At 40.3% G+C, this 27,780-nt stretch overlaps 1 protein-coding gene across 2 annotated transcripts; it reads right to left on the minus strand.

Annotated features, from left to right (window-relative positions):
- Positions 1–653: 653 nt before the first annotated feature.
- On the minus strand, positions 654–27,780 carry DSTN (destrin, actin depolymerizing factor). Of its 2 annotated transcripts, none has more exons than XM_063441387.1 (4): positions 27,599–27,780; positions 7,703–7,977; positions 3,470–3,546; positions 654–1,090 (listed from the first exon to the last, which is right to left on the minus strand). In XM_063441387.1, exons 1-4 carry the CDS (start codon positions 27,599–27,601, stop codon positions 981–983), a joined length of 465 nt encoding a protein of 154 aa, XP_063297457.1. In that variant the 5' UTR covers positions 27,602–27,780; the 3' UTR covers positions 654–980. The 2 variants fall into 2 exon arrangements, with proteins under 2 accessions (XP_063297457.1, XP_063297458.1); XM_063441388.1 differs by lacking the exon at positions 27,599–27,780 and adding an exon at positions 17,071–17,155.

A 27,780-nucleotide genomic window follows, 5' to 3' on the forward strand; every position in this document is an offset into this window, starting at 1 on the left:
CGTGTTAGTGTTAGAGTGTGTGTCTGTTAGTGAGTGTGTATGTATGTTTGTCACTGAGTGTGTGTCTGTCAGTTAATGTGTGCGTGTGTGTCTTAAGCACTTACCTTTCTCCAGCGCCGGACTCCCTTGGCGCTGGGGATCTCTCCGCCCCGATCCGCCTCTCAGCTCCGAATGCGCATGCGTGGCAAGAGCCACGCGCGCATTCAAACCGCCCATAGGAAAGCATTACTCAATGCTTTCCTATGGACGTTCAGCGTCTTCTCACTGTGATTTTCACAGTGAGAAACGCAGAAAATCCTCTAGCAGCTGTCAATGAGACAGCCTCTAGAGGCTGGATTAACCCTCAGTGAAACATAGCAGTTTCTATGAAACTGCTATGTTTTCAGCTGCAGGGTTAAAACTAGAGAGACCTGGCACCCAGACCACTTCATTGAGCTGATGTGATCTGGGTGTCTGTAGTGGTCCTTTAAGTGTATGTGTTTATGCATGCACTGGCGTACATAACGTGGTCGCAGCCCTGCGACCAGGTGCCCGCCGCCATGTGTTGCGGCCCAAGCCCGCGCAGAGTAAGCGCGCGCGCAGGGGGGGGGGGGGGGGCAAGGATCAGTTTTCGCACCGGGGCCCCATGGGTTGTGTGTACGCCACTGAATGAAGATGTATCCATATCCTAGAAGGTATATGTATGTTTTAAATAAAAAATATTGCCAATGTAGGCAACCTAAAACCGATTCTTAATTTGTGAAAATATATAAAAAAATCTCTAGATACTTCAGTCAAATGAAATGATTTAAACTGTCATTCTATACACACTGCATTGGCAGACTGTGTTTTTTGTTTTCATTGATGGCTAAACTTATTGCCCGAGGTGTTTGTAAACTACATTTCCCATGATCCTCAGCTCAGAAAATGTAGTTTACGAGCATCTAAGATGAGCCATCACTGTTCTGTATTTAAGTTTGTTTTTTGGTGGCACGGTTTAGCTATATGAGATGTCCTTCCAATGATTTAATTTTGCCAGTGCAGAGTTTCTGGGCCAGTTGATCAATGGTCAGATCATCTTGACTGTGAATTTCCCATTGCTTGTTGACTCCTGGGGGGGAAAAAAAAAATCAGTGTTTTTATAAAGGACAGAGTAATTTACAAAAAATTTAATAATAGAACATGGCTCCAGCTATAATAATGAATCTGAAGTCTTATGATACAACCCAGAAATTACTTGCAGCATTAATTATTCTTGTTTACAGAGGAGATTCATGGTATTCTGAGATCCGTACTGACTTTCTGGCTAGAATTTGGTAGTACGAAACACAGTAGCTGTAATCACATGTAAACCGAGAAGACTTAGCCTTCAACTGTTGTCCTCTGTACCACCTTCCTTACTGTCTGTAACTTTCTAAAGCTCCCTTTCTGTCCCTTTTACAAAAAAGATAAATACATCATGAACACATTTCCACACTTAAAAGAACAAAACAAAACACCTCCTTTTGCCTTGCCAGAGGTAATGGGAAAAAATTAGGGAAACAATGGAGATAGAGAGATTGTCGGCCTTGATTCACGAAAACACAAAATATTTGTACAAAATTTCGTACCCCTGGGTCGCGGAGCTTCCGGGTGTGCATTGAGGGGCTGCGGAGGTTAATGGTGAGGAGAGTGGTCATCATGGCCATTGGGGTGGGTGGTGTGCTTTTCCCCTTTTTACACCCATGTAAATTGTATCTGACATCAAATGTCACCGTTCCTTGTAGTTTGTGATGGAATAATCTTTGAAGATGTTGGGAAGGAGTCCCCTGATCATTGCCATGTTGCCTGCTGTCTCCCCAAGCCTACAATTCATTTCTCATTTTTTTCCGCACACGCTCTTCTTTCTTACTCTCCTTCAACTACTCATCCTGCCACAATTCTTCAATTGTACACCTTGTATATCTCTGCCAGTTCCTTGCCGTTCTTCATGTTGGCTTTTTTTCAGTTGCCATTGCTCAACCTACTGATCATTTCTCCTTTCATGCAATCTCTGCAGCCCTCTCTTCATACAAACATCTTATGACCTCTCTCCATGCACCCTTTTCAATCTATATCTCCAAGCACAACGCATGATCTCCCTTCTTATGCCATATACCCTAATTACTTCCCCATATTTATTTTCAAGGTCTTTCTCGCCAAGACTTTTATTGTGATTTGGTAGCTCCCTATTTTCAGTCCATTATTTTTTACCATCTTGTATGCAGGCAACGTATCTTCATTGTAATTTTATCTCTCCACACCTCATATCATGTAATCATATCATAACAGTTACAAATTATTAGCTGAATTTATGTTACTGAAAAGAATTAAACTATAAACATGACATATGAGTAAGTTGGGTACCCTGTTGATTAGTGACACCATCTTTGGCTAAAGATCACAACCTCCAAAAGGTCTTTTGTAGCCACCTAACAATCTTTTTGTTCTTGCTTTACAATTTTTTTGACACTCTGCTTACATACTATTTATAGTTCAGAAATATTCTTATGCTGCCTCTCTCGCATTGGATTCTTGAGATCAACCAAGAAACTTTTCAGTTTCGATGTATTTATTGACTGTGAGAGATTAGCTCCCAGGATTTATTCATATTTAGTATGAATCTATTTTTCTCTCTACCCTTACAATATTTAATCTGCCCCTGGAAGCTACACAGCCTGAAAGCATAATAAAATCCACTCACGTACTTAACCGGTAGCAAGGTGCTCTTTTCTTCAAATGATTCTCTTGTTTCTCCAAACATGCCTTTGGGGATTGTAGTCAGTTGACTCCGTTTTAATTCATCAGACCACAGCACTTGGTTCCAAATTGCCTTTGGCTTATCTCCCTGGCTCGTGTTGCATAATTAAGATGTTGAGTTTTGTGATGAGATCGCAGATAAGGTTTCCTACTGCAGAACCTTCCAGAAAAATATGTTCCGTTCTAAAGCATGTTTTATCAACGGAAAGCCAGTGGTAGGCTAAGAATGTCGGGGCTAAAGGAGAAGTCTAAGGGACCAGGAGAACAGGTGCCATCAACAGAAATTTGGTATAAAACCGTTTGTGATTGGTTTTATCCCTTAAGGTAAGACACCATTACAACTTTATGAAGATGAAATTGTTACAGTGCTCGGAATGGTCCTTTAAGGTCCATGACCTTACAAAGAAATCACCAGTAGTTTTTTTTTTAGTTATATCAATCAGTATAGAGGAGCTCTATACTGACTGTCTACAGACTGTCTGAATGCTCAGTGCTCTCTCCCTTACACAGCCATGATGATGTCCTGCTCACATTGTATTTTCTTTGCTCTTTAAATGGTATAAGGTAGCACTGAAAGCCTGGGTTACCCTCTGGTAGCACCAGCCCTGATCAGTCCTCCATTGCTTTACATGCATTTGAATATACACACCAATATAAAAAAGGTGTTTGCAGTATTAGGCTATTGCAGAACCTAGAACCATCTGTAACATACCTGAGAGGACTTGCTTCATGTATGGCTTTGAGCTAGCGAAGAGCATCTTTTCTTTAATGGGTGCATCTTCAGGGGCCCTGGAAAACAAAAATTAATGTTTAAAATAAATATTAACTACCATATATAAATAAGGTCCATAATATGTTTTTATTTCCTAAAAACAAAATATTCAAATAGGCCCATCACCTGTAAAGACAGCCAGTCCCCTTCCTAATAAAATATGTTACAAAACGTATGGGTTTTATTTTAGATTTAATACAAGGCTGCCGTCTTGATCAACGAAGTGTGCTGAGTGCATCTGGAAAGATTAAAGGACCACTATAGTGCCAGAAAAACAAACTCATTTTCCTGGCACTAGAGGGTCATTAGGTCCCCCCCACCCTCAAGGCCCCTTCCCGCTGGGCTGAAGAGGTTAAAACCCCTTCAGCCACTTACCTTTCTCCAGCGCCAGGCTCCCTCGGCGCTGGTGACCTCTCCTCCCCCTGCCGACGTCAACTCAGAATGCGCATGCGCGTCAAGAGCCACGCGAGCATTGAAACCGCCCATTGGAAAGCATTACTCCATGCTTTCCTATGGACGTCCAGCGTCTTCTCACTGTGATTTTCACAGTGAGAATCGCGGAAGCGCCTCTAGCAGCTGTCAGTGAGACCGCCACTAGAGGCTTAATTAACCCTCAGTGAAACATAGCAGTTTCTCTAAAACTGCTATGTTTACAGCTGCGGGGTTAAAACTAGAGGGACCTGGCACCCAGACCACTTCATTGAGCTGAAGTGGTCTGGGTGCCTATAGTGGTACTTTAATTAAAATAAATAAATCTATATGTCTTTTGCAACTTCCTTGCCACTTCTAAGAAGACACATGTGCCCTCTTTAAAACAGATCTGCCATTTGTATGTTTTCTGTAAAGTTGGAATCTTTATTGAGAACCTCATGATGACTACATTGGAATTTCACTAAAAATTCCAACACTGGGGAACAGCGACTTTAATTCAAGGAAAATCAAGTTTTATGGTGGAATCTGGGCTCTAAATCTATAACACATCTTGCAATCAATAAAGGTGAGGATAATGGGCTAAAAAACGAAAATAAATCAAGAGCCAATAAAGGCCCTACCAGTAGGGATATAGGAGATCAGTTGCGGGGCTCACAAAAGACCGAATGGGACAAGATGGAGCTGGCAGATCAACTATCTTCTTATTCCTCTGAGAAATTATTTATCAATGCTGGCGAGGGGACATCATTCAACCTCCTACCGGAGCATAAAGCCAAACCTTCTAAATCCGGGGACTTGGTCACAGTGCCAGTGGATGTTGGCAGATCTACGCAAGAATATTGCGTCTGATATGGCCTACTATAAAGACACCATTAAGAGCACCAACTCTATGATTGCACTGCTTTAGACCTTCACAAGCACCCATGCACTTCAAATGCATTAAAACAAAAATGCAATAATTAAACATTTTTTTTAATTACAACACAATCAAATGATATTATCAGGCACAACAAGGACTACTTTCTTTAATAGACAAGACTTTTTTTTTTTTTTTTATATAAACATACGACTATTTTTTTTCTTGTACAAAGTAATGGTTTCTGTATTATAAATTCCTCTGGTTACAAGAAGCTTAAATTCATTTTCACCAAACTCTGAGAACTATGTTCTGGGGCTGGGCAGCTGAAACTTGGACAATGTAAGTATAACTTTAGTAAAACCATGTAGAATTAGGCTGTGAGAACTCAAGTTTCATTTTTTTCCCCTGTGACCGGCTGCTCAGAGAAGCTTTCAACAGATCTGCCATTACACCTGGCTTAATGCCACGTTCTATTGTAAACGGGTAAGTCGCATTTGGTTTAGCCTGTACTTATCTTTGTAAATATCCAAGGTGGTTCTCAGAATGTTACAAGGAAAGAAACCATGGGAGATCATTTAGATCTAGTCGTCAACGATTTGTAAACAGACTCCTTTACGGCCATTTCTTCTCTGGGGCAGTGGAGATTAATAAATAAAATCCCTCAAGTACTATGAGTAGTTTAATTATTTGATTGTGACACAATTAGAAAAGAGCTGATAAAATCCCTGAGAGTTTTTGCATTATAGCAAGTGTGACTGTTACTGTGTCACATGAGGGGGTTGTTAAAAGAATAATTCTAAACACTGCTAAACCATGCCTGTGTTCTGTATGGTCATGGGAGATAGCTGCATTTAGCTGGGCACGGCCCATGGGGGCCTACCGATTCCTTGGGGAATTAAAGCTTAGCTGGGTGTTTTCAAAGTCATAATTGTTCACCTGCCTGTCTATACCTGTTACATAAATTCAAGGCTGGTTTTATTGCATCTTTCTAAATCACAGCATGTATTATCTTGAAAATATCTAGCCGAACTATATATCAATTTGTATGTCTATAAACTGCAATGTTTACATTGCAGGGTTAAAGAAACACTGTGAATTTAGGAATACAAAGATGGGGGGGGGGGGGAAATCAGACTATGTTGATTTACATTTTAAAAAATTAAAAAAATTAACAGAGAATATAATTACTGTTAAATACAGTATTCCTAACAGATCAATATTCTGTCAGTCTGTTCATGCTAAAGTATTTTAGGATTTATTTACCACTTGATGATATGACAGTTATTCATTGTGGAGAGAATTTTAAGAAGTGAATCACTTTTACACCTTCAGTGACCATAATAACATAGAATAGAATCAGCCAATTAATTCAATCAATCAATCAATCAATCAATCAGTCTCCAGAGAGCATGTGATATCATCAGCTAAACCAGGCCAGAACCCAGGAAGTATTTGAAAGTCTAACAATCCTGACATTACCATTATATTTTTATATATTATATCACCTTAGAGATAGCTCCATTCATGTTTATCCATGAACGAAATCATGAATGTAACCTTGCAAAAAGGCTTCCTCAGCCACAAATTCTTCACTGTCCACTCTGTGGAAAGACTCCATACAACATATATACAGCCATGGAGTGTACGATAAAACACTTCAGTTATATGACACAAAACGCAGACCGACAGGAACAGGTGACCTCTTTGTACCATAACCTGAATTGTAATACTTGTATTATATCCCTTAAAAATAATTCTGCATAAAACAGTCTTAAAGAGAGCCCGTTATCTAGAAATGGATGTCTCTATACAAAGTTGGAGCTTCCTCTGGGATATATAGCTAAAAATATGTCCTAATAACATTCTGGCTGTGCTGTAGACCTCGATTTGAATAAGGCAGAAGGAATTATCTGCTACCTAAGCCTTCGGCTCTTATAGGGGCCATTGTGCACATTTTATACCCTTCACCTCCGACACCTGAAGTAGGGGAGTTTGGTAACATCATGGTTAGTATGGGATATAGTGTGGGCTCTTTTTTTTACTTCTTTATTTGTTGTAACTCAGTTACTCGAATACCACCACTGAATAAAACATTTAAAATCATCCGTAACTCTGTTTTTCTTGATATGGTCCAATTTTTCCCCCTTAAATTAGATTTAGCAAATGAGTTCAGTCCAGGCACAGCAAATGTACACATTGTTTAATTTCTCTGTATACTTTGTCTATGGTCACTGCTAGGCGCTGAGGTCAGAGCTAATAGCAATGACTGACAGGGAGCTAAGATGGAGTCACGCAGTGGTAGGGTAAAGAGGTGTGAATTTGAATACATTTGATTTTATTTTTTATAGCTCACAAATATATTTGGTAAAATAGGGGGTAAGTAAACATAATATCAAAAATTCTATGAAGTCAAAGTTTATTTAAGCTTTAACCCCTTAAGGACACATGCCATGTGTGACATGTCATGATTCCCTTTTATTCCAGAAGTTTGGTCCTTAAGGGGTTAAATGATCTGCCTCTGAATGCCCAAATTTAAGGTCAACATTGATTCAGTTTCTTCTTGTTATCAGAAAAATAACTGTTCTGAATAGCATTTGTACATTTGGAATTAAATTCTGAGTTTGCCCTGAAATTTCCTTTAGTAAATACCTAAATTGGATTAAAAAAAAAAAACTGTAATATTTTTTTTTTATAGATATATAAAATATGTTTATATAAAATATGGCAATTTTTTAAAATAAAATAAAATTGGAGGCTCATTTATATGACTTCTCTACATAAAAGTCAAAATAAAACCTGTATCAATTACAGTTTGATTCAGTAAATATTCCTTTGTGGATTTTATTTTATACTGTAACATGGATGGTAGTTTTTAAACTTACCATAATACAAAAATGAGGTCCTGCTTTTTTGATTCCCCAGTTATGTAATCTATGTCCAGTAAAGCGTAGCTGCACTTGGTCTCCGGAAACATTGATTTTAAACGTGAGAAGAAGTCCCCGTTGCAGTCCCGTGAAAGAATTTCCTTTCCTTTCTCCACAACGATGAATTTCTCATCTTTACTGAATCCAAAAAACACAGCTTTTTTCCCAGACCTCATGAGCTTCATTTCTTGAAATAGCTGGATAACAGAGTCATCAACTCGAACACCTGATGCCTGTGTCAGAAGGAAAGCACACACTAATAAGAAAACGTAAATATCAGAAATAGATCATTTCACGTTGTTTGATTTATTTTTAATACACTGGAACAAGATCTGAATAGACTAAACACTGGACACTCCGAGCATCAATATAACTCGATTTATTTTATAGCTTTCGACCTAAAGAATATGCTGTATTTTTACATGCTCCATTATGCATTGTTTTTGCAACAACCCCCCCCAGCTAAACAGTCTGCAAAATTATGCTTGTTCAAGGGTTACTCCAAGCACCATAACCACTTCATTGATTTGAAGTGGTCATGGTGCCTGGAGTCTGTATGTTCAGTGTTTCGCTTTGGAACGCTGCACATACGAAGGTTAGTTATTTACTTTGCTGCCAGACGTGTAATATTCCTATCCGCAGACTTGCAGTTATTGGCTGAAAGAGGCCAGCTGACAATGTCCGCCAATGTATGGCCGGTGGGTCAACTTCCGCTCCTATAGCTCTGCGGTTTTATGTACAAATCCAGCTTGGAAACTGACTGAGTATGGACGTAGCTGCAGGAAGATAAGCAAGAAGGTCCAGGTCATATAATACATGCGCACAGACAGGTTGCATGCTTCCTCCACATACTGTCAGCTTGATCTGTGCACAGAGAGCCCATTGTTTCAGTGCCGGCAGCCGATGGGACGAGAAGGTGTAAAAATTATGGGATTTTAATCTGCAGTCAGTAACATTTTAAAAAAAAAACCCTTCAGTCACTTACTTGAATCCAGCCCTGATGTCCCTCGGCGCTGGGTCAGGCTTCGCCCATGCTCCTCCTAAGACCTAACGCGCCTGCACGGCAATGGCCGCGCTCTCATTAGGACTATGTCTATCTATGACTTCCTGAATTGAAACAGACCTTTGGTCTGTTATCTGATGCTGAACATCCTCACGCTCTGCATGAGGACCTCCAGCGTCAGATTTTTCCCTATAGGAAAGCATTAATGGTCCTCATGCAGAGCGTGAGGATGTCCAGCATCAGATAACAGACCAAATGTCTGTTTCAATTCAGGAAGTCATAGATAGACATAGAAACATAGAATGTGACGGCAGATAAGAACCATTCGGCCCATCTAGTCTTCCCAATTTTCTAAATACTTTCATTAGTCCTTGGCCTTATCTTATAGTTAGGACAGCCTTATGCCTATCCCACGCATGCTTAAACTCCTTTACTGTGTTAACCTCTACCACTTCAGCTGGAAGGTTATTCCATGCATCCACTACCCTCTCAGTAAAGTAATACTTTACTTATTACTAATATTATTTTTAAACCTTTGTCCCTCTAATTTAAGACTATGTCCTCTTGTTGTGGTAGTTTTTCTTCCTAGTCCCTCTAGGAAGTCCCTCAGAAACTGCAATAATTACCACTGTAGGGTTAAGAGACATGGGACATTGCACCCTGACCACTTCAATGAGCTGAAGTTGTCTGGGTGTCTACAGTGTCCCTTTAAACAACATCAGAGCCTTCTTTAACAGACTTCACAATCGTCTTCACAATTAGTGATGTCCCGAACTGTTCGCTGGCGAATAGTTCCTGGCGAACATCGCTTGTTCGCGTTCGCCACGGACGGCGAACACATGCGCTGTTCGGTCCGCCCCCTATTCATCATCATTGAGTAAACTTTGACCCTGGCCTGTACCTCACAGTCAGCAGACACATTCCAGCCATTCAGCAGCAGACCCTCCCTCCCAGACCCTCGCACCTCCTGGACAGCATCCATTTTACATTCATTGTGACGCTGCATTCTTAGTGAGAGTAGGGACAGTGTAGCTGCTGCTGATTTGATAGGGAAATTGATAGCTAGGCTAGTGTATTCAGTGTCCACTACAGTCCTGAAGGACTCATCCGATCTCTGCTGTAAGGACAGCACCCCCAAAAGGCCCTTTTTAGGGCTAGAACATCAGTCTGCTTTTTTTTTTTTCTGTGTAATGTAATTGCAGTTGCCTGCCTGCCAGCCAGCCTGTGTGTCAGGCTCACAGCATATACTGTGCCCACTTCCCCAGTGCCACCACTCACTCACTGGTGTCCCAATAGCTTGCATTTAACAAAAACAAAACTTTTTTGACTGTAATATAATAGCAGTCAGTTTCCTTCACTAGTGTACGTTTCAGGGCCTGCCCAGTGTCACCACTCACTCACTGGTGTCACAATAGCTTGCAATTAAAAAAAACAAAAACTTTTTGGTCTGTAATATAATAGCAGTCAGTTTCCTTCACGAGTGTGCGTTTCAGGGCCTGCCAGGGCACAGTGTCACACCAGTGCCACTCATATCTGTTGTCACAGTAGCTTGCACGCATAGTACCACTAATCAAAACAAAAATGACAGGCAGAGGCAGGCCACCCCGCAGGGGCCGTCGTGGTCGTGGTTCTGTGATTCCCTTTGGCCCTAGAATTATGCCCAGTGTTCAGAGGCCACGTACCCTGAACTTGAAAAGTTCTGAGGACATAGTTGACTGCCTAACACAGGACACCCAATCTTCTACAGCTTCCGCTCGGAACCTCGACGCACCATCCTCCTCCAGCTTAGCTTCGGGCACCTCTCAAGTTACCACTCGCCCGCCTGCCGCCACCACCAACACTAGCACCACAGCCGCTTCACTTGGTATGTCAGAGGAGTTATTTACACATCAGTTGGAAGAAATGAGTGATGCGCAACCATTATTGCCAGAGGATGTAGATCACAGGGATATGTCTCAGTCAGGCAGCATTACACACGTACGGTGTGATGATGATGCTGTTGTACCCACTGCTGCTTCCTTTTCTGAGTTGTCTGATACAAGTGTAGCGGTTGATGATGACGATGCGTCTGTGGATGTCACGTGGGTGCCCGCTAGAAGAGAAGAAGAACAGGGGGAAAGTTCAGATTGGGAGACAGAGAGGAGGAGGAGGAGACGAGTTGGAAGCAGGGGGAGGTCATCGCAAGGAGCTAGTGGCACAGCCAGACAGCATGCATCGGCACCCGGGGTCAGCCAGACAGCACGCCAATCAATGCATGCTGTTGCCACCACCAGAATGCTGTCATTGCAGAGCTCAGCAGTGTGGCATTTCTTTTGTGTGTCTGCCTCTGACAACAGCGATGCCATTTGCAACCTGTGCCAAAAGAAACGTGGGAAGTCCAACACCCACCTAGGTACAACTGCTTTGCGAAGGCACATGATCGCACATCACAAACGCCTATGGGATCAACACATGAGTACAAGCAGCACACAAACTCAAAGCCGCCATCCTGGTCCAGCATCTTCAGCCGCGTTAACCACTGCTGTCCTCCTTGCCCCCTCTCAACCATCCACCCCTCCGTCTCTTGCCTTGAGCAGTTCCTGCTCATCTGCCCACAGTCAGGTGTCTGTCAAGGACATGTTTGAGCGTAAGAAGCCAATGTCACAAAGTCACCCCCTTGTCCGGCATCTGACAGCTGGGTTGACTGAACTCTTAGCCCGCCAGCTTTTACCATACAAGCTGGTGGAGTCTGAGGCGTTCCAAAAATTTGTAGCTATTGGGACACCGCAGTGGAAGGTACCCGGCCAAAATGTCTTTGCACAAAAGGCAATCCCCAACCTGTACTCGATTGTGCAAAAGGAAGTAATGGCATGTCTGGCACACAGTGTTGGGGCAAGGGTCCATCTGACCACTGATACCTGGTCTGCAAAGCATGGTCAGGGCAGGTATATCACCTACACTGCGCATTGGGTAAAGCTGCTGACGGCTGCCAAGCATGGAATGCGTGGCTCTGCAGAGGAGTTGGTGACACCGCCACGACTTGCAGGCAGGCCTGCTGCCACCTCCTCTACTCCTCCTACACCATCCTCTTCCATAACCTCCTCGGCTGAGTCCTCTTCTGCTGCTGCGTCTTGCTCCACATCAACTGCACCCCCCAGCTCCCCAGGTACTGTTCCACATCCCGGATACGGCAGTGTCACGCCGTCTTGGGGTTGACTTGCCTGAAAGCAGAGAGTCACACCGGACCAGCACTCCTGTCCACCCTGAACGCACAGGTGGATCAGTGGCTGACTCTGCACCAACTGGAGATCGGCAAAGGGGTTTGTGGCAACGGAAGAAATTTGTTGGCGGCATTGCATTTGGGCAAGTTGACATGTGCCGTGCATGGCACATGTGTGTAATCTGATCGTACAACTCTTTGTGCATAAGTACCCAGGCTTACAGGACGTCCTTAAGCAGGCCAGGAAGGTGTGTGGCCATTTCAGGCGTTCCTACACGGCCATGGCGCACTTTTCAGATATCCAGCGGCGAAACAACATGCCAGTGAGGCGCTTGATTTGAGACAGCCCGACACGTTGGAATTCAACACTCCTAATGTTCGACCGCCTGCTCCAACAAGAAAAAGCCGTTAACGAGTATTTGTATGACCGGGGTGCTAGGACAGCCTCTGCGGAGCTGGGAATTTTTTTGGCCACGTTACTGGACGCTCATGCGCAATGCCTGTAGGCGCATGCGTCCTTTTGAGGAGGTGACAAACCTAGTTAGTCACACCGAAGGCACCATCAGCGACATCATACCATTTGTTTTCTTCCTGGAGCGTGCCCTGCGAAGAGTGCTGGATCAGGCCGTAGATGAGCGTGAAGAGGAAGACTTGTTGTTACCATCACCACCAGAAACAGCCTTATCAGCATCGCTTGCTGGACCTGCGGCAACGCTGGAAGAGGATTGTGAGGAAGAGGAGTCAGAGGAGGAATGTGGCTTTGAGGAGGAGGAGGAAGACCAACCACAACAGGCATCCCAGGGTGCTCGTTGTCACCTATCTGGTACCCGTGGTGTTGTATGTGGCTGGGGGGAAGAACATACCTTCAGAGAGATCACTGAGAACGAGGAACAGGACATAAGTAGCTCAGCATCCAACCTTGTGCAAATGGGGTCTTTCATGCTGTCGTGCCTGTTGAGGGACCCTCGTATAAAAAAGGCTGAAGGAGAACGACCTGTACTGGGTGTCCACGCTACTAGACCCCCGGTATAAGCAGAAAGTGCCTGAAATGTTACCGAATTACGGCAAGTCGGAAAGGATGCAGCAGTTCCAAAATCAATTAAAAAGTATGCTTTACACAGCGTATAAGGGTGATGTCACAGCACAACTGGAATCTAACAGGGGAAGAGGTGAAAGTCATCCTCCTCCTCCCACGACCACGCCGGCAAAGACAGGACGCTTTACAGACGTGTTGTTGATGGAGGACATGCGGAGCTTTTTAAGTCCTACGCATCGCCACAGCCCTTCAGGGTCCACCCTCAGAGAACGACTCGACCGACAGGTAGCAGACTACCTCGCCTTAACTGCAGATATCGACACTGAGGAGCGATGAACCCCTTGACTACTGGGTGTGCAGGCTTGACCTGTGGCCTGAGCTATCCCAATTTGCGATAGAACTTCTGGCCTGCCCCGCTTCAAGTGTCCTGTCAGAAAGGACCTTCAGTGCAGCAGGAGGTATTGTCACTGAGAAGAGAAGTCGCCTAGGTCAAAAAAGTCTAGATTACCTCACCTTTATTAAGATGAATGAGGGATGGATCCCGAAGGGACTGACAGTGGGCGATATATTCGACTAAAAAAGGCCTGATGAGGGGGACTACTTAACACACCACTCCTATCTGGTGGCACATTAGATTGCATGCGCAGTGCCCCAAATTTGAAGTAGGAAGACTGACCAAGCATCTTTTTCCATCTCCCGCTTCCTAAAATCGATGCCTTATATACACGTCCCCTGATAGGGGACGTAACAGGGATTAAACTGATAAGAATAGTACTACTAAACACACCACTCCTATCTGGTGGCACATTGAATTGCACGCGCAGTGCACCAAATTTGAAGTAGAAGGACCGACCAAGCATGTTTTTCCATCTCCCACTTCCTAAAATCGATGCCCTATATACACGTCCCCTGATAGAGGACGTAACAGGGATTAAACTGATAGGAATAGTACTACTTAACACACCTTATAATAACGCAGAGAGAGGCAATGCAGAGAGAGGAGTCTGAAGAAGAGGAGTCAGAGGAGGAAGGTGGCTTTGAGGAGTTGGAAGACCAAACACAGCAGGCGTCCCAGGGGGCTTGTTGTCACCTTTCGGGGACCCTTGGTGTTGTACGTGGCTGGGTGGAGGAAGAGACCTTCAATGACATCAGTGAGGACAAGGAACAGGACATGGCTAGCTTGGTATCCAACATTGTGCAAATGGGGAGTTTGCGGTTGTGCAAATGGACTGTTTGCGGTTGTTTGCGGTGCGTTAAATGGGGAGTTTGGTCTGTCACTGTGAAGCGGGTGTAACCCTTACGCTACCTGATCGATACAACATCATACCTGATGTTTTAAAGCAGGTTATTCCAAACAATTTAGGAATGTTAGGTGATTTATGCCCTTTATGGATTAAAACCAGACTCTGCATCAACTATGTAATTTTCCATGGTAGTTTTGCCATGGATCCCCCTTCGGCATGCCACAGTCCAGGTGTTAGTCCCCTTGAAACAACTTTTCCATCACTATTGTGGCCACTATTGTGGTCCCTGTGGGTTTTAAAATTCGCCTGCCCATTGAAGTCTATGGCGGTTCGCCCGTTCGTGAACATTTGCGGAAGTTCGCGTTCGCCGTTCGCGAACCGAAAATTTTATGTTCGCGACATCACTATTCACAATCTGTTTAACCCGTTTTCTGTCCCTCTTCAACATTTCATTGAACCCGCGTTACTCTAATTTTTCTATAATTTTCTTTTCTGTTCAGAAGGTGCATAGTTTTACTATAGATCTTCTTCTCTCTATATCTTCCCATTATTTAAAAAAATAAAAAATAATAATCCTAACATGTCCCATGATGGAGATGACTGCCAAAACCCACGGTGAAAATGGAAACAATTGCTGCACAGAAACCAAGGTGACATTTAATACTGTGTATTTTATGGATTTTTGCAATAGTAAGTCAGTTCCTTTGCCTGTTCATGTAAATAAATAAAAGGGACATTGTAGGCACCCCGGCAACTTCACCTCGTTGAAGTGGTCTGGGTGCACGGTCCCTTTTACACTTAGTGCTGCAATGTAAAACATTACAGTTCCATAGAAACTGCAATGTTTACATTGCAGTTCTAACTCTATCCTCAGTAGCAACCTTTTGTCTGTTATCTGACACTGGACGTCCTCATGCTCTACATGAGGACCTCCAGCGTCATATTTCCCCCCCCAAGGAAAGCATTGATTCAATGCCTTTCTATGGGGAGGTCTAATGTGCATGCAGCATTTGCAGCACATGTGCATTAGACCCTGCTCGTCGCGGGATGTCAGAGGGGGCAGCGCATCAACTCAGCATTGAGGGACATTGGCGCTGGGAAAAGGTAAGTAAATAAAGGGTTTTTAACCCTTTATTTATTGGGGAGGAGGGGCATAAGGGAGGGGGAGGCAGGTAGAGTGGTAGTGCCAGGAATACAAAGCTGTATTCATGGCTCTACTGCTCCACCTGCCTCCCCCTTCTGGCACAACAGTATCATTTAAACTTATTTGGATACGATCTCTCTGTAATGCTATCAGCCTTAATGGGTCTTCTTGGTCTTCAATAAAGTACATTGTTCTTGTTCTAAAATAAATTTTAGTCACATAGGTTATAATTAGTAAGTCAACTAAAATGTTTACATTTACAAATGGTAGGGGTATGACCTATAGCAGGCATAGGCAACCTTCGGCACTCCAGATGTTTTGGACTACACCTCCCATGATGCCTTGCCAGTATTATGGGTATAAGAGCATTGCGGGGGATGTAGTCCACAACATCTGGAGTGCCGAAGGTTGCCTATCCCTGACCTATAGCATTAGCAGGACACTATACATTTGTATTCCCAACACAAGTTTGAGCTTAATGAAGCAGTTTTGGTGTATATATCATGCCCCTGCAGTCTCACTGCTCAATTTTCTGCCATTTAGGAGTTAAATCATTTTGTTTACACAGCCATAGTCCCACCTCCATGCATGTGACTTACACTGACTTCCTTAACACTTCCTCTGAAGTCATCTAATGTTTATACTTCCTTTGTTGCAAATTCTATTTAATTTAGAATTTCTTATCTCCTGCTCTGTTAATAACGTGCTAGACCCTGCAGGAGCCTACTGAATGTGATTAAAGTTCAATTTAATTTAGATAAAACATTTTTTTTAAATAAGCTACATCTGATTGAAAGTGAAACCACTATTTTCATGCAGGCTGTGTGAGTCACAGCCAGGGAAGGTGGGACTAGGGCTGCACAAACAGAAACAAAAGTTATTTAACTCCTAAATGGCAGATAATTGAGCAGTGAGACTTAAGAGGCATGATCTATACACAACAACAGCTTCATTTAGTCAAAGTTGTTTTGGTGATTATAGTGTCCCTTTAAGTGCATTTGATAGATTTTGGCTAATATCTATGCAGTGTTTTTCTCCCTGTTCAAATCTCCTCCTTTGCTGAAAAAAGATAAATGTGTTGCAGATCTTGGAAGCATAACACTGAAGTGAGTGATGCTAAATCCTGGTGATGCCATCACCCAGTGCTTTGGTTATGGTGTTGAGAAAGGAGGGGGCTAGTAGGGAAGGATGGATGATCAGAGGGAATGGGGGGAGTTGGATAAAAGTATGTAAACAGAATAAAGAAAAGTGGAGATAGAGAAAAGGAAACAGGGCTAAAGCCCCCTAAGCTATGCCTTCCATTATCACAAAATGTTTTACTGGTTGGAAGTTAAATAGTACAGCTTAGCCAATGAGAGATTGAGCTGCTGACTTGACTCGCAACCAATCACTGTACTCTTATCTTGTATAGTATATCAAAACCATGCTAAGAGAAAAGAGGCAGATAATGAAAGCAACATTATTGAATGTGGGATGGAGTAATGCCATGAACTCAGCTTTTACTTGTCTCTCAATGGCTGAGCTGAGTACATCTAATAAGGAAGTTACTTTTGTGAAAAGAGCCGCATGGCTAACTGGGTGGAGTTACACTGCAGAAAGCTACAAAGTTATATATTAAAAAAAAAAAATCTAAATAATGTGGATATTAATACGGCATGAAAATGAGGCTAAAACCAAAATGACGTGTGTTGTGTTCTTACCCGGAAGGTGCTCGAAGTGCCTGCTTTTATGTCAGAAATTATTTATGCAGTCCGTCAACACAGAAGCCTGGGATTTCTCTGTGACTATAGTGAATACTGTACATTTTATCACATGGTAGGGCGTTTACTTATTTACATATATGTACAGTATATTATATATATATTATACCCTTTAGTCTTGCTATTTATTTTTGATAAAATTATTTTCAGCAATCAAAGGCAAAAGAACTTGAAAAAAGGAAATTGATACACAAAGACTGGCAAGTAATTTAAAACCAATTGACTGAGTAGAGCTTTGTGAAAAGAATGAATGATACCCAGGCTTGAGGCCAACATATTTGTGTTTCTTAATACGCTAACAGTGAATACATTTTGAAGGTTGGATTTCACTTGTTGAGACTTAGGACTTACGCATTGTTTGATGAAAATGCCTATTCACAGTAAGGTAAGTGAATGTGAACATGGCATAATGAAAAGATATTCACCAAGCTTGCCAAGGATCATCTAAAGGGCAAGACAACACCTGCGTTATGGGAACTGCCTTTATCGGAGGGGGACTGTATTAATATAAATTGCGGACATTAGTAAAGGCAAAAAGAACATGACCATGTATAATGTTAATGGGAGGCTGGAGGGTATGATGGCAGATCTCTATATATGATAGAATAAATTAAAGTTACATCTTTGAAATGGAGAGCCTGTTGTTTTCTAAGTGAAGAAATACATTTAAATAAAAAAATAATAATAATTTGGTCACAAAAGGAAGAGCAACAGAGAACATAGTGCCAGAATAGGGCTACTTCCCCAATTCATCTCTTCCACTCAAAAATAATCAAGTTGAATAAATTAATTCAAGTTAAATAAGTTATTCAGATGTTAATAACGTATTATTCAAGTTGTATGTTATTTCACATGTGTTGCACAGTCTGACAGAATGGGACATAAACAACAGATACAACATAACAATTATAGGCCTGGTATTAGAGGACAGTCTACTAAAATAATAATAATTTGGTCACAAAGGAAGAGCAACAGAGAACATAGTGCCAGAACAGGGCTTCTTCCCCAATTTATCTCTTCCACTCAAAAATAATCAAGTTAAATATTCTGATGAAATACAAAGTACAAAAAAATCAAGTAAAAAAGGCGCTGTAAATTCAATAACTCTAATAGAAGAACTACTCACAACCCTTACACACAATAAATATGCTGATGCCAATCATTGATTATGGGGGTGTAGTATATGCACCTGCACCGCAAACCCACCTTAATAAACTCAATACATTGTATAACTCGTTCTGCCAATTTTTGCTACAATGTTATTACAGGACCCATCATTGTGACATGCTAAAAGAACTAAACTGGTTGTCGCTGGAATCCAGACGCACCCTTCATCTTTCCAGCCTTGTGTTTGAGAGCTTCTCTGGGAAGCTCCCTCCCTACCTGAGCAGAATGCTCTCCCTGGCTGTTCCCACCCCCTATAACCTCCGATCCAGTACCAGTACTTTATTTAGTCTTCCTCAATACAAAAAGAAAGCAGCCCGATCCTTCTTTTCCTACAGAGCAACGCAATTGTGGAACGACCTCCCGCACACTTTCAAATCTTCCCCAAGCCTAAAGTCATTTAAGAGATTCCTCGCTACATACCTGAAAACAGAATGCACCTGTCATGGTTGATTATACATTTCCTACCTGTTCTATGTTAAATTTTGTATATATTGTGTTTCCTGGTAAAATAGTTTATAAATAAATAAATAATTCGTATAAGAAATAAAAATAAATACAGAACCACAGTAAAAGTTATATGAATCTAAAATCATCAGCCTAAATGTGAGTTTGAATGTCGAAGAAAGACTCTAAGCACAAAAACAACTTTAGAATAAAAAAACAGTGTTGGTACATAGATCATGTCCCTGCAGATTCAATTTTCTGCAATTTAGGAGTTAAATCACTTTTGTTTCTTTTCATGCAGCTCTAGCCACACCTCACCTGGCTGTAACTCACAGAGCTTACATGAAGAATGCTTTCATTTTCAATCAGATCTGAGTGCACAGTGAGTTTACTTTAGAAGTTATGGCAGCAAAGGGGATACCACCCCTAATCTCACTGTTTATAACTTGGACACTGCTCTCTCGTGTTACTGGTTTTCCTCCACACTACCTCTTCTAGTTGGGGTTCCTCAAAGCTCTTATTGGTCCACCTATTTGGTCACCGTGTTCTCTTGGCAATCTAATAAAGTCTATATTGAGGACACCGAGATATTAGGTTATCCCTCAATCTATTATCCTGCTACTTTTTTTTTTTTTATATTCTTTTTTAGTTGTTTTTTTTTAATCAATAACATTAATAGAAAAGGTGAACATAACAACAGGAGGGAAAAAAGAAAGCAAAGGGATCAATCCTGGTAAGGAGTCAGCAGAGAAAGAGTACAAATAAAAACAGTCAACTTTGAAAAAGTGTTGAATGAAGGATTGTTTAGGAACAACTTAAATTATGATGAAATTACGATGAAGTCCATAAAATATACCATGAGTGTAGGTAGGAGGAATGTGAAAGTGTCGATGGATAATGGAAAAAAGGAAGAAGGAGGGGGGTAAAAAAATTGGCACCACGGCCTTAATATGCCCATGAGAATGGCAATGCAATACAAAATAACAAGTGAGTGGTGCCAAATCCTGGTGATGCCATTACCCAGTGCTTTGGTTATGGTGTTGAGAAGGAGGGGGCTAGTAGGGAAGGATGGATGATCAGAGGGAATGGTGGGAGTTGGATACAAAGTATGTAATCAGAATAAAGAAAAGTGGAGATAGAGAATAGGAAACAGAGCTAAAGCAAAGGAAAGTAGAAGAACGGGGAGCAGGTGTGCCCAAGTCCGTGTGAGAGATAGAGAGTAGTAAGAATAGGAAGAAAAGAGGCAGCAATGTTAGCAATGTTAATCCAATTATTCAGAAAGAAGGATCATTTTGCTTCTTTGATTACATCGCAAACTAACTTTTCCATCTAATTGGATGACTTCCCGATTCTTAGTCCACCAAAACATTGCCAGCTTTTTGATTCTGACCTGTCATTCAGTCAATTTCCATGTTCTGTTGCTGTTTTTACTTTCAAATATAGCTCATATTTTCCTCTTTCTACTACAAAACATAAGTAAAACTCTCTAAATTCAGATTTTTCCATTTATTTCTTTGTACCCTACTCTTCTTCAGTCTTATACATGGCCAGATTTCCACCTTACAGTCCATTACGAAAGCAGGTACCTGGTTTATCTCCTCACCTTTTTTCCCACGTAGTTCACTAATAATTTGTGTATTCATATTCTGCATTTGAGATTATAAATGTAAATCCTTGTTACCGATTGTGCCTTCCATGACTGCTTTATTCTTAGTAAAGTACAGTCTATCTTGGTTCCTCGCTCTGCCAACGGCTTGTGTTCTTGGATTACACCCCTAGACTCCACTTTCACTTACAAGATGCCTCTAGGACTACTAAGTTATTAGGAAATATTTCTTTCCATTAGACCTTCTCTTAGTGTGCTGTCATTTGAACAAATCCTAAAAAAAATCTCAAATTCTTTAGGGAAGCATATTGGATAACCATTTTATTCCTATCTCTATATCTGTCTGATAACCCCTAAAAGAAATATATGAGAGAGAAGTGTAAAAATCTGATTCTGATATGAGAATTGTAATGTAAAAAAATGCAACACAACCATTATATACAATATAAAAAAAACAGGAAATAAATAAAATGTTAAAAAGAGCAAAGGAGAAGAGGTAAAAGAAAAATAAAAATAAAAATGAAAACACTCACAATAATAGAAACATAAGATAATATACACAATCTAAAATAGAAAAAAAAGGAAGTATATTTTATGTAAATGGCCAAAATTTGGGTATGTTTTATGATGCATATAAATGAACATCAGCACACAATGTCCTGTTATATATGACATATTAGATCAATTGGTGTGAATGTAACTAATCAATTAACCATTCACTATGTATGTGGGTGGATATCAGTACACAATGTCCTGTTATATGAGACATACTAGATCGATTAATGTGAATGTAATTAATTAGTTAATCGAAAAAAATAAATATATAGTTAAATAAATTAATTTAGTCACTAGAAGGACAATTGTTTGCTGATGAGCAAGTATGGAACTAAAAGTACTAAACATAGTATTGTCAGTGGATAGGAATGAATCTTACTGTTGTTTTTCCTTTTATATAATGCATTCTATGGACTGCAATATCATGTCAAAATTGGGGTAATCCCTCTGGCGACCACTAGATGGCAGTGATATGAACGTTTTGATCTGGGTTGAATGAAACGCACGGCCATCATAACTAAGGATCAACTGGAACGCACGGATGTGCGCAAGACCAGAAGTAAATGCCGAAAGCGGAAGGGAAGGAGAAGGAGGGCGCTATTAGGCTTATTTGTGCATTTGTCACTTTGTTGGCAGTGTATGTGATTATATATATTGTTATTTTTAATTTTGGTCCCTGAGGAAGTTCCCTAAGGGGAACGAAACGCGTAGGACCGTTATTTATTATTTATCTTTTATTTAGTGTATATATATATAATAATTTTTTTAAAAAGCCAATACATCTTTTTTGTACCCGACCATTGGGAGTGTGTGGACTTCCTTATAACCGGATTTGGCGTGGTAACCAGCAAAGAAAAACCCCACTATCTAAGGGGAGGCACCTTGAGGGCCTGACTTAATTCGTCATCTTGTGAGTGTAACCTTGAAATGTGAAGCGAGTGTTCAAAGTTGTAACTTTATTACACTATGTTGTATTTCATGTTTCTATTTTAGTGGTACAAGCTGGATCCCTGATCGTTTTGTATTTTATAAAATTTTGTATATAGTTACCGTATTGGGAGGTAACTTAAGGGAAGCAAGTACCAAAAAGCCAAGTCAATATTTTATTTTGTTTTCCACGGGTGTTGAGGTGGAAGTTGTATACTATCTCTATATCTGTCTGATAACCCCTCACCCCCTTTTTTTGTTGGCTCTAACACAATCTCTCCTTCCTTTCTACAAATACTATAAACCATGTAACTATGTTATGCAATTTATATATACTGTGTCCCCATCACCTCTTCCTATACACAAAACATGTGATGTCATCATTGCATAGTGTATTACTAAGAAGTAGGTTGACACTTTATAAATAATAACTAAGTAAGTAGAAGTATAGATCAGGTTGTTGCAGTGGATGTGATCTATTTGGATTTTGTATTATTACTTTACTTTGCTGCAGAGGGATTTAGATAGACTGGGGGACTGGGCACTCAAATGGCAGATGAAATTTAATGTTGAAAAATACAAAGTTATGCACTTCGGCGTAAAGAATGCACAAGCAACATATACCCTTATATATATACATATACTTTATACCTTATACATATACTGGAAGCAAATTAGAGATAACAACACACGAAAAGGACTTGGGAATTGTTATAGACAACAAACTATGCAACAATGTGCAATGTCAATCAGCAGTCGCCAAGGCCAGTAGGGTATTGTCATGCATGAAAAAGGGCATTCATTCTCGGGACGAGAATATCATTTTGCCTCTTTATAAATCACTGGTTACACCACATCTTGAAAATGCTGTGCAATTTTGGGCACCTGTTCTAAAGAAGGATATTATAGCACTAGAAAAAGTGCAAAAAGTACAAAATTAATAATAGGAATGGAACATATCAGCTATGAAGAAAGGTTAACACATTTAAACCTCTTTAGTTTAGAAAATCATCACCTCAGAGGGGATATGATAACATTATACAAATATATCCAGGGCCAATACAAACTATTGTGTGGAAATCTATTCATAAACAGGGCTATACATAGGACATGAGGTCACGCATTTAGGCTGGAATAAAGGAGATTTTATCTAAGGCAAAGAAAATGTTTTTTTTTACAGTAAGCGCAATAAGGATATGGAATTCTCTGTCTGAAGAAGTGGTTTGATCACAGTCCATTTAGATGTTAAAACAGAAATTGGATAAATACTTCCAAAAACATAACATACAGGGATATAATTTTCTAATTAGTCGGGTAATCCAAGGAGATATCTCACTGCCATTTTGGGGTCAAGAAGGAATTTTTTTCTAGTTTGTTGCAAAATTGGAAGCGCTTCAGACTAGGTTTTTTGCTTTCTTTTGGATCAAGAGCAAAAAACAAATGTGAGGAAGGCTGAACTTAATAGACGCAATTCTCTTTTCAGCTATGTAACTATGTGACTTCCCTGTACCCCAATAACTTGCCCAGACCCGATATCACAATTTAAATAGCTATGCAATGAGATGCCACAGATGCTTAAGTGCTTAAACTACTTCTTGGGCTAGTGAAACTAGCATATGCCTATATATTTAATTTTAATTTTTTTCCAAACTGCTTCTCAGTGTTATGCGAAAAGGAGATGGGCCACAATAGTCTCTACTTTCCTGGTGTCTAGTGTTGGAAGACCTGGCATGCTCTAGGTAGCACAAACTCCACCCTGCTATCCCTGGCCAGATTGCATATCAAACAGGAAGCAGGTGATGGGATAGGACCTCACATTGCAGACCTGCTTTCTGGATCACAAACATGTGGAAAAAGCACTTTAAAGTAACCACATTTAACTCTCTCTTAATTCCATGGGGAACCTCAGCAGGACTGGAGAGGAAGGGGACATGAATTGGGGAAATATGACAATGGGTGAACAAATTAGGGAATATGACAAAATGATTCTGAATAAGGGAAAAGTGGCAAAAGGGGGGTGAAATAGAAGACTATAGAATTTGGAGATTAAATGTGTTAAGGGTATGGAGTAGAATATGACAAAAGGGAAGATGAGAAAACAAGCAGTGAAGTGGGGGGGGGGGGGAGGGAGGGCGGGAATGGGATATGGCTGTGGGGGAGAGGAAAGCACAAATTTTAAAGGGACACTACAGTCACCAGAACAACTACAGCTTATTGGATTTGTTCTGGTGAGTAGAATCATTCCCTTCAGGCTTTTTGCTGTAAACACTGTCTTTTCAGAGAAAATGCAGTGTTTACATTACAGCCTAGTGATAACTTCACTGACCATTCCTCAGATGACTGCTAGAGATCCTTCCTGGGTCATGGCTGCCTATAATGTATCCAAACATTCAGTATCTCCTCCCTCTGCATGCAGACACTGAACTTTCCTCATAGAGATTCATTGATTCAACTCAGCATGAGGAGATGCTCATTGGCCAGGGCTCTGTTTTAATCATGCTGGCTCTGCCCCTGATCTGCCTCCTTGTCAGTCTCAGTCATTCCTATAGGGAAGCATTGTGATTAGATCAGGCTACCACTTCTGATGATGTCAGCAGACAGATTGTTTTTCTGAGTCTAACAGCATGCAGATCTACAGCTTTTGGCTTGAATACAGTAAGATTTTGCTATATTTATGGAGGCATGAGGGACCCAGGGGGGCTAGATGGTGTTGTTAACACTATGGGGTCAGAAATACATGTTTGTGTTCCTGACCCTATAGTGATCCTTTAAGTTGTATCTCACATGCCACCCAACACTCCTGGGACAGTGCTGCTTTCAGGATCCTGTCATGCCATCCCAATTTAAGTCCCTGGTGTTCCCAGTCCCCGGGGAGCACAACGCGAGCACATCATTTAATGCTCTCGCGTTGTGCCGCGGACCATGCAGAGACTGCTTCAGCAGCACTCCCTATATGGTTGTTTTGGTAAGTGGGCAGACTTCCTTGTTATAGGTGTCACTTGCAATGCCCTCCTCAGGGCCCAGGGTACATGACAAAGTTAAACTGATTGTATTGGTTTTATGTACCCATCAGCCAAATATTGATTGGTATTTGAAATGCAATCCTGAAGAAGATGGACCTCACTTTGAAAACATCAATACATTTGTATCAATATGATATCAGATTACATTATGTACATTATATTGGAATTCAGTACGATACATTTTCATTTTATTTTAATTGCGCTTGCTTTACAGACATACAGTGCACACTTAAATAACAATATTATTTAATCTATATATTTGTTTCCAATTTCAGTAGCACAATGTAAAAATATAGGGTTAATAATAGGGTTAAACATGTTGCAGTTGCTTTTAATGTGTCTATTGTGATGTGTTTTGTAATTTGCATCTATTTAAGGATGTCTTTCTTGTGCGGTTTTAATGTTTTGTTTGTTTTTTTTGTTCAGAGTTTTGATGTTCACAATGCTTAAGAAAGAGGTGCAAGAATTAATTCTTTTTTTTTTCCCATCGACATTTACTGCCACAATCACAATGATAGTATTCGTGAAAGGTGTTAATATAAAATGTATATTGCTTCTATTTTATATAGAAGATACTTGGGCGTATGCAAACCCTCTGGAATATTACAATTCCCTAAATATTGTTCCCTTTCCTACATGGCCTTCATTGTTCTAATTAAAATGCAGCACTGTAATTTTGTAATAAAGGGTAGAGCTTAATGTATTATCTTTGTAATTAACGACTAGAATCAATATTAAGTGAATGCACACTTAAATGTATTTATGAATGCCATGACGACATCAAGCAAATCATGAAACAAATCATCGTGTTTACACTTTACCTGGAAGTACAGGGGACACGAATGCAAATTTTATAAACCATCTTTAGCTTTGCTCAGAGAATGAGCAATCGCGTAGGAGCAATGAGGGTTCATTTGAATGTAAAATTGTCAAATAAAGAGATTTTCACCAAATTATAAACCATTCTGCGACAGCATTTTAATTCATACCGCTTCATATTGTGATAACAATAGGTGTAATTAATTGTTCCAGTAATAAAGCCACTAAACATCAATGACTGTCAATATATCTAACCAGTCTGTAACGATTTGTACAGAGAATATCGAAGTGGGATTATCTATATTGTCTTGGCAGCTGCACAGGGACTGGATTTTGATTGGGGAGAGCCACGTTTTTTTCCTCCCAAAACTTTACCGTAACTGCTACAATAAGCTGTTCTAGTCATTGTGCTAAGAGTGGCCCTTTAAATTGTCCCTTCCTCCAACGCTATCACTTTCTCCCTACCTTGCCTTTGCCTCCCGGCGAGGTGTATCATCTTTTCCTCACACCCTCCCCAATCCCTTTCGCACGTCTCTCCTGCTTAGAGTCTAGCTGCAGAAACAAAGCAATTATTGTTTCTGTAATGGAACTAATTCATTAAAAAGCATGAGATTTAATTTTCAGGAATGAATAAAAATGAATATGGACCATTAAAGAAGCATGTTGTATTTTCATGGGCATCAGCAACATAGGACAAAAAGCGGCAAATGCCCCCACTCCTCCTTAACTTGCTTTCAATGGCACCCAAGAGTGACAGTGCCTGTATAGTTTATGGCTTTTTCTCTCCCGTGGAATATTTCATGTGACAATTCTTATACATGCTAACTTGTTGCCACCAATATCTTCTATACAAAATTTAAATTGTCTGATAAAACTTGCTGATTGCTCAGCTTTCCTGTATAGGTAAATTACTGACCTGTTTGAATTATTAAACGGATGTCGACTCATCCAGAATAGGGTTTAAATAAAAGAAGAATTATTATTATAGTATTTAATAATTATTATAGTATTAGTTTTACAGAAACAATGAAAACATGTAATAAAGAGGTTTGTCATTGCTGGAGATACTAAACTTAGAATTATCAATGTATTTCAATTTTTTTTATTTTTTTTGCAAGATAGTATGACATGACTCGGTTCAATGAGAACACTATGCCCTTTTTTTCATCATTATCTTATTTGTTTGCATTTTAAATAATTAAAATATTTTTTTTTACTTATTATTTTACAATTATTATTTTATTTAAATAATTAATCCTTAACCCCTTAAGGACACATGACGGAAAGATTCCGTCATGACTCCCTTTTATTCCAGAAGTTGTGTCCTTAAGGGGTCAAGCTCCAGTGACATTCTATGTCTTATCTCAGTCTGTTTGCTAAAAGACAACATGTACATATATCTATTTATTTTGTATGAGACATGCTACAGAGGCCTGTTCTTGATAAACAACTCTTTTTTAGAATAACCTCTTTTGACAAGTTATCATGACACTATATGGTTTCATAAGACAAGTCATGATCTGTGTCATTATACACATGCGTGTGTGTATGTGTGTGTTAAATCAAAATTTTCATCTTTGTCAAAAAGCAATGTCCATATACAGTATATATAAGAATATAAAGTACAAAATAAAAAGCACTCAGTTTTGTAAAATATACATTTTCAAGGCATCTGCAGTTCTGATTAATGTTCTAAAATATATTAAAATTGATTTATGAAGCGTAGACTATTGAGAACATTGCAATATTAAAATATTTCTTAAAAAGAAGACATTTTATTTCACATACTTGTAAAAAAAATATTATTGAAAAGAATGATCAATAAAATAAATGCAAACTCTTGAGCACTGTGTTTTTATAATGATGATGAATACTTGGGTGTTGAAAATGTAGATATAGTCAGCTTATAATAGTAATAATTACTTACCATCTCTTGCTGTTACCTGGTTTCAGAATAGACTCACAGAGAAGTTCAACAATAACTGAGGCTTAACAGCCGCTTTCTGTGGACCTATCCTCCTCTGAACTCCTCTTGTCCAATGAATGATGTCCGCTACCTTTACCGAATGCACTGCTGTGGAGCAGAACAGAATTTCAGTGATGTCAGCC

Source organism: Pelobates fuscus, chromosome 2 (assembly GCF_036172605.1).
Source record: "Pelobates fuscus isolate aPelFus1 chromosome 2, aPelFus1.pri, whole genome shotgun sequence".
Taxonomy (NCBI): domain Eukaryota; kingdom Metazoa; phylum Chordata; class Amphibia; order Anura; family Pelobatidae; genus Pelobates; species Pelobates fuscus.

What these genes read in the sequence shown, in the direction of transcription:
- DSTN (XM_063441387.1), bottom strand. An exon ending in GACCTCATTTTTGTATTATG is followed by an intron (nt 3,547 to 7,702) that starts GTAAGTTTAAAA and finishes TTTGTTTTCCAG; the next exon opens with GGCCCCTGAAGATGCACCCA. An exon ending in CATGAAGCAAGTCCTCTCAG is followed by an intron (nt 1,091 to 3,469) that starts GTATGTTACAGA and finishes TTTCCCCCCCAG; the next exon opens with GAGTCAACAAGCAATGGGAA.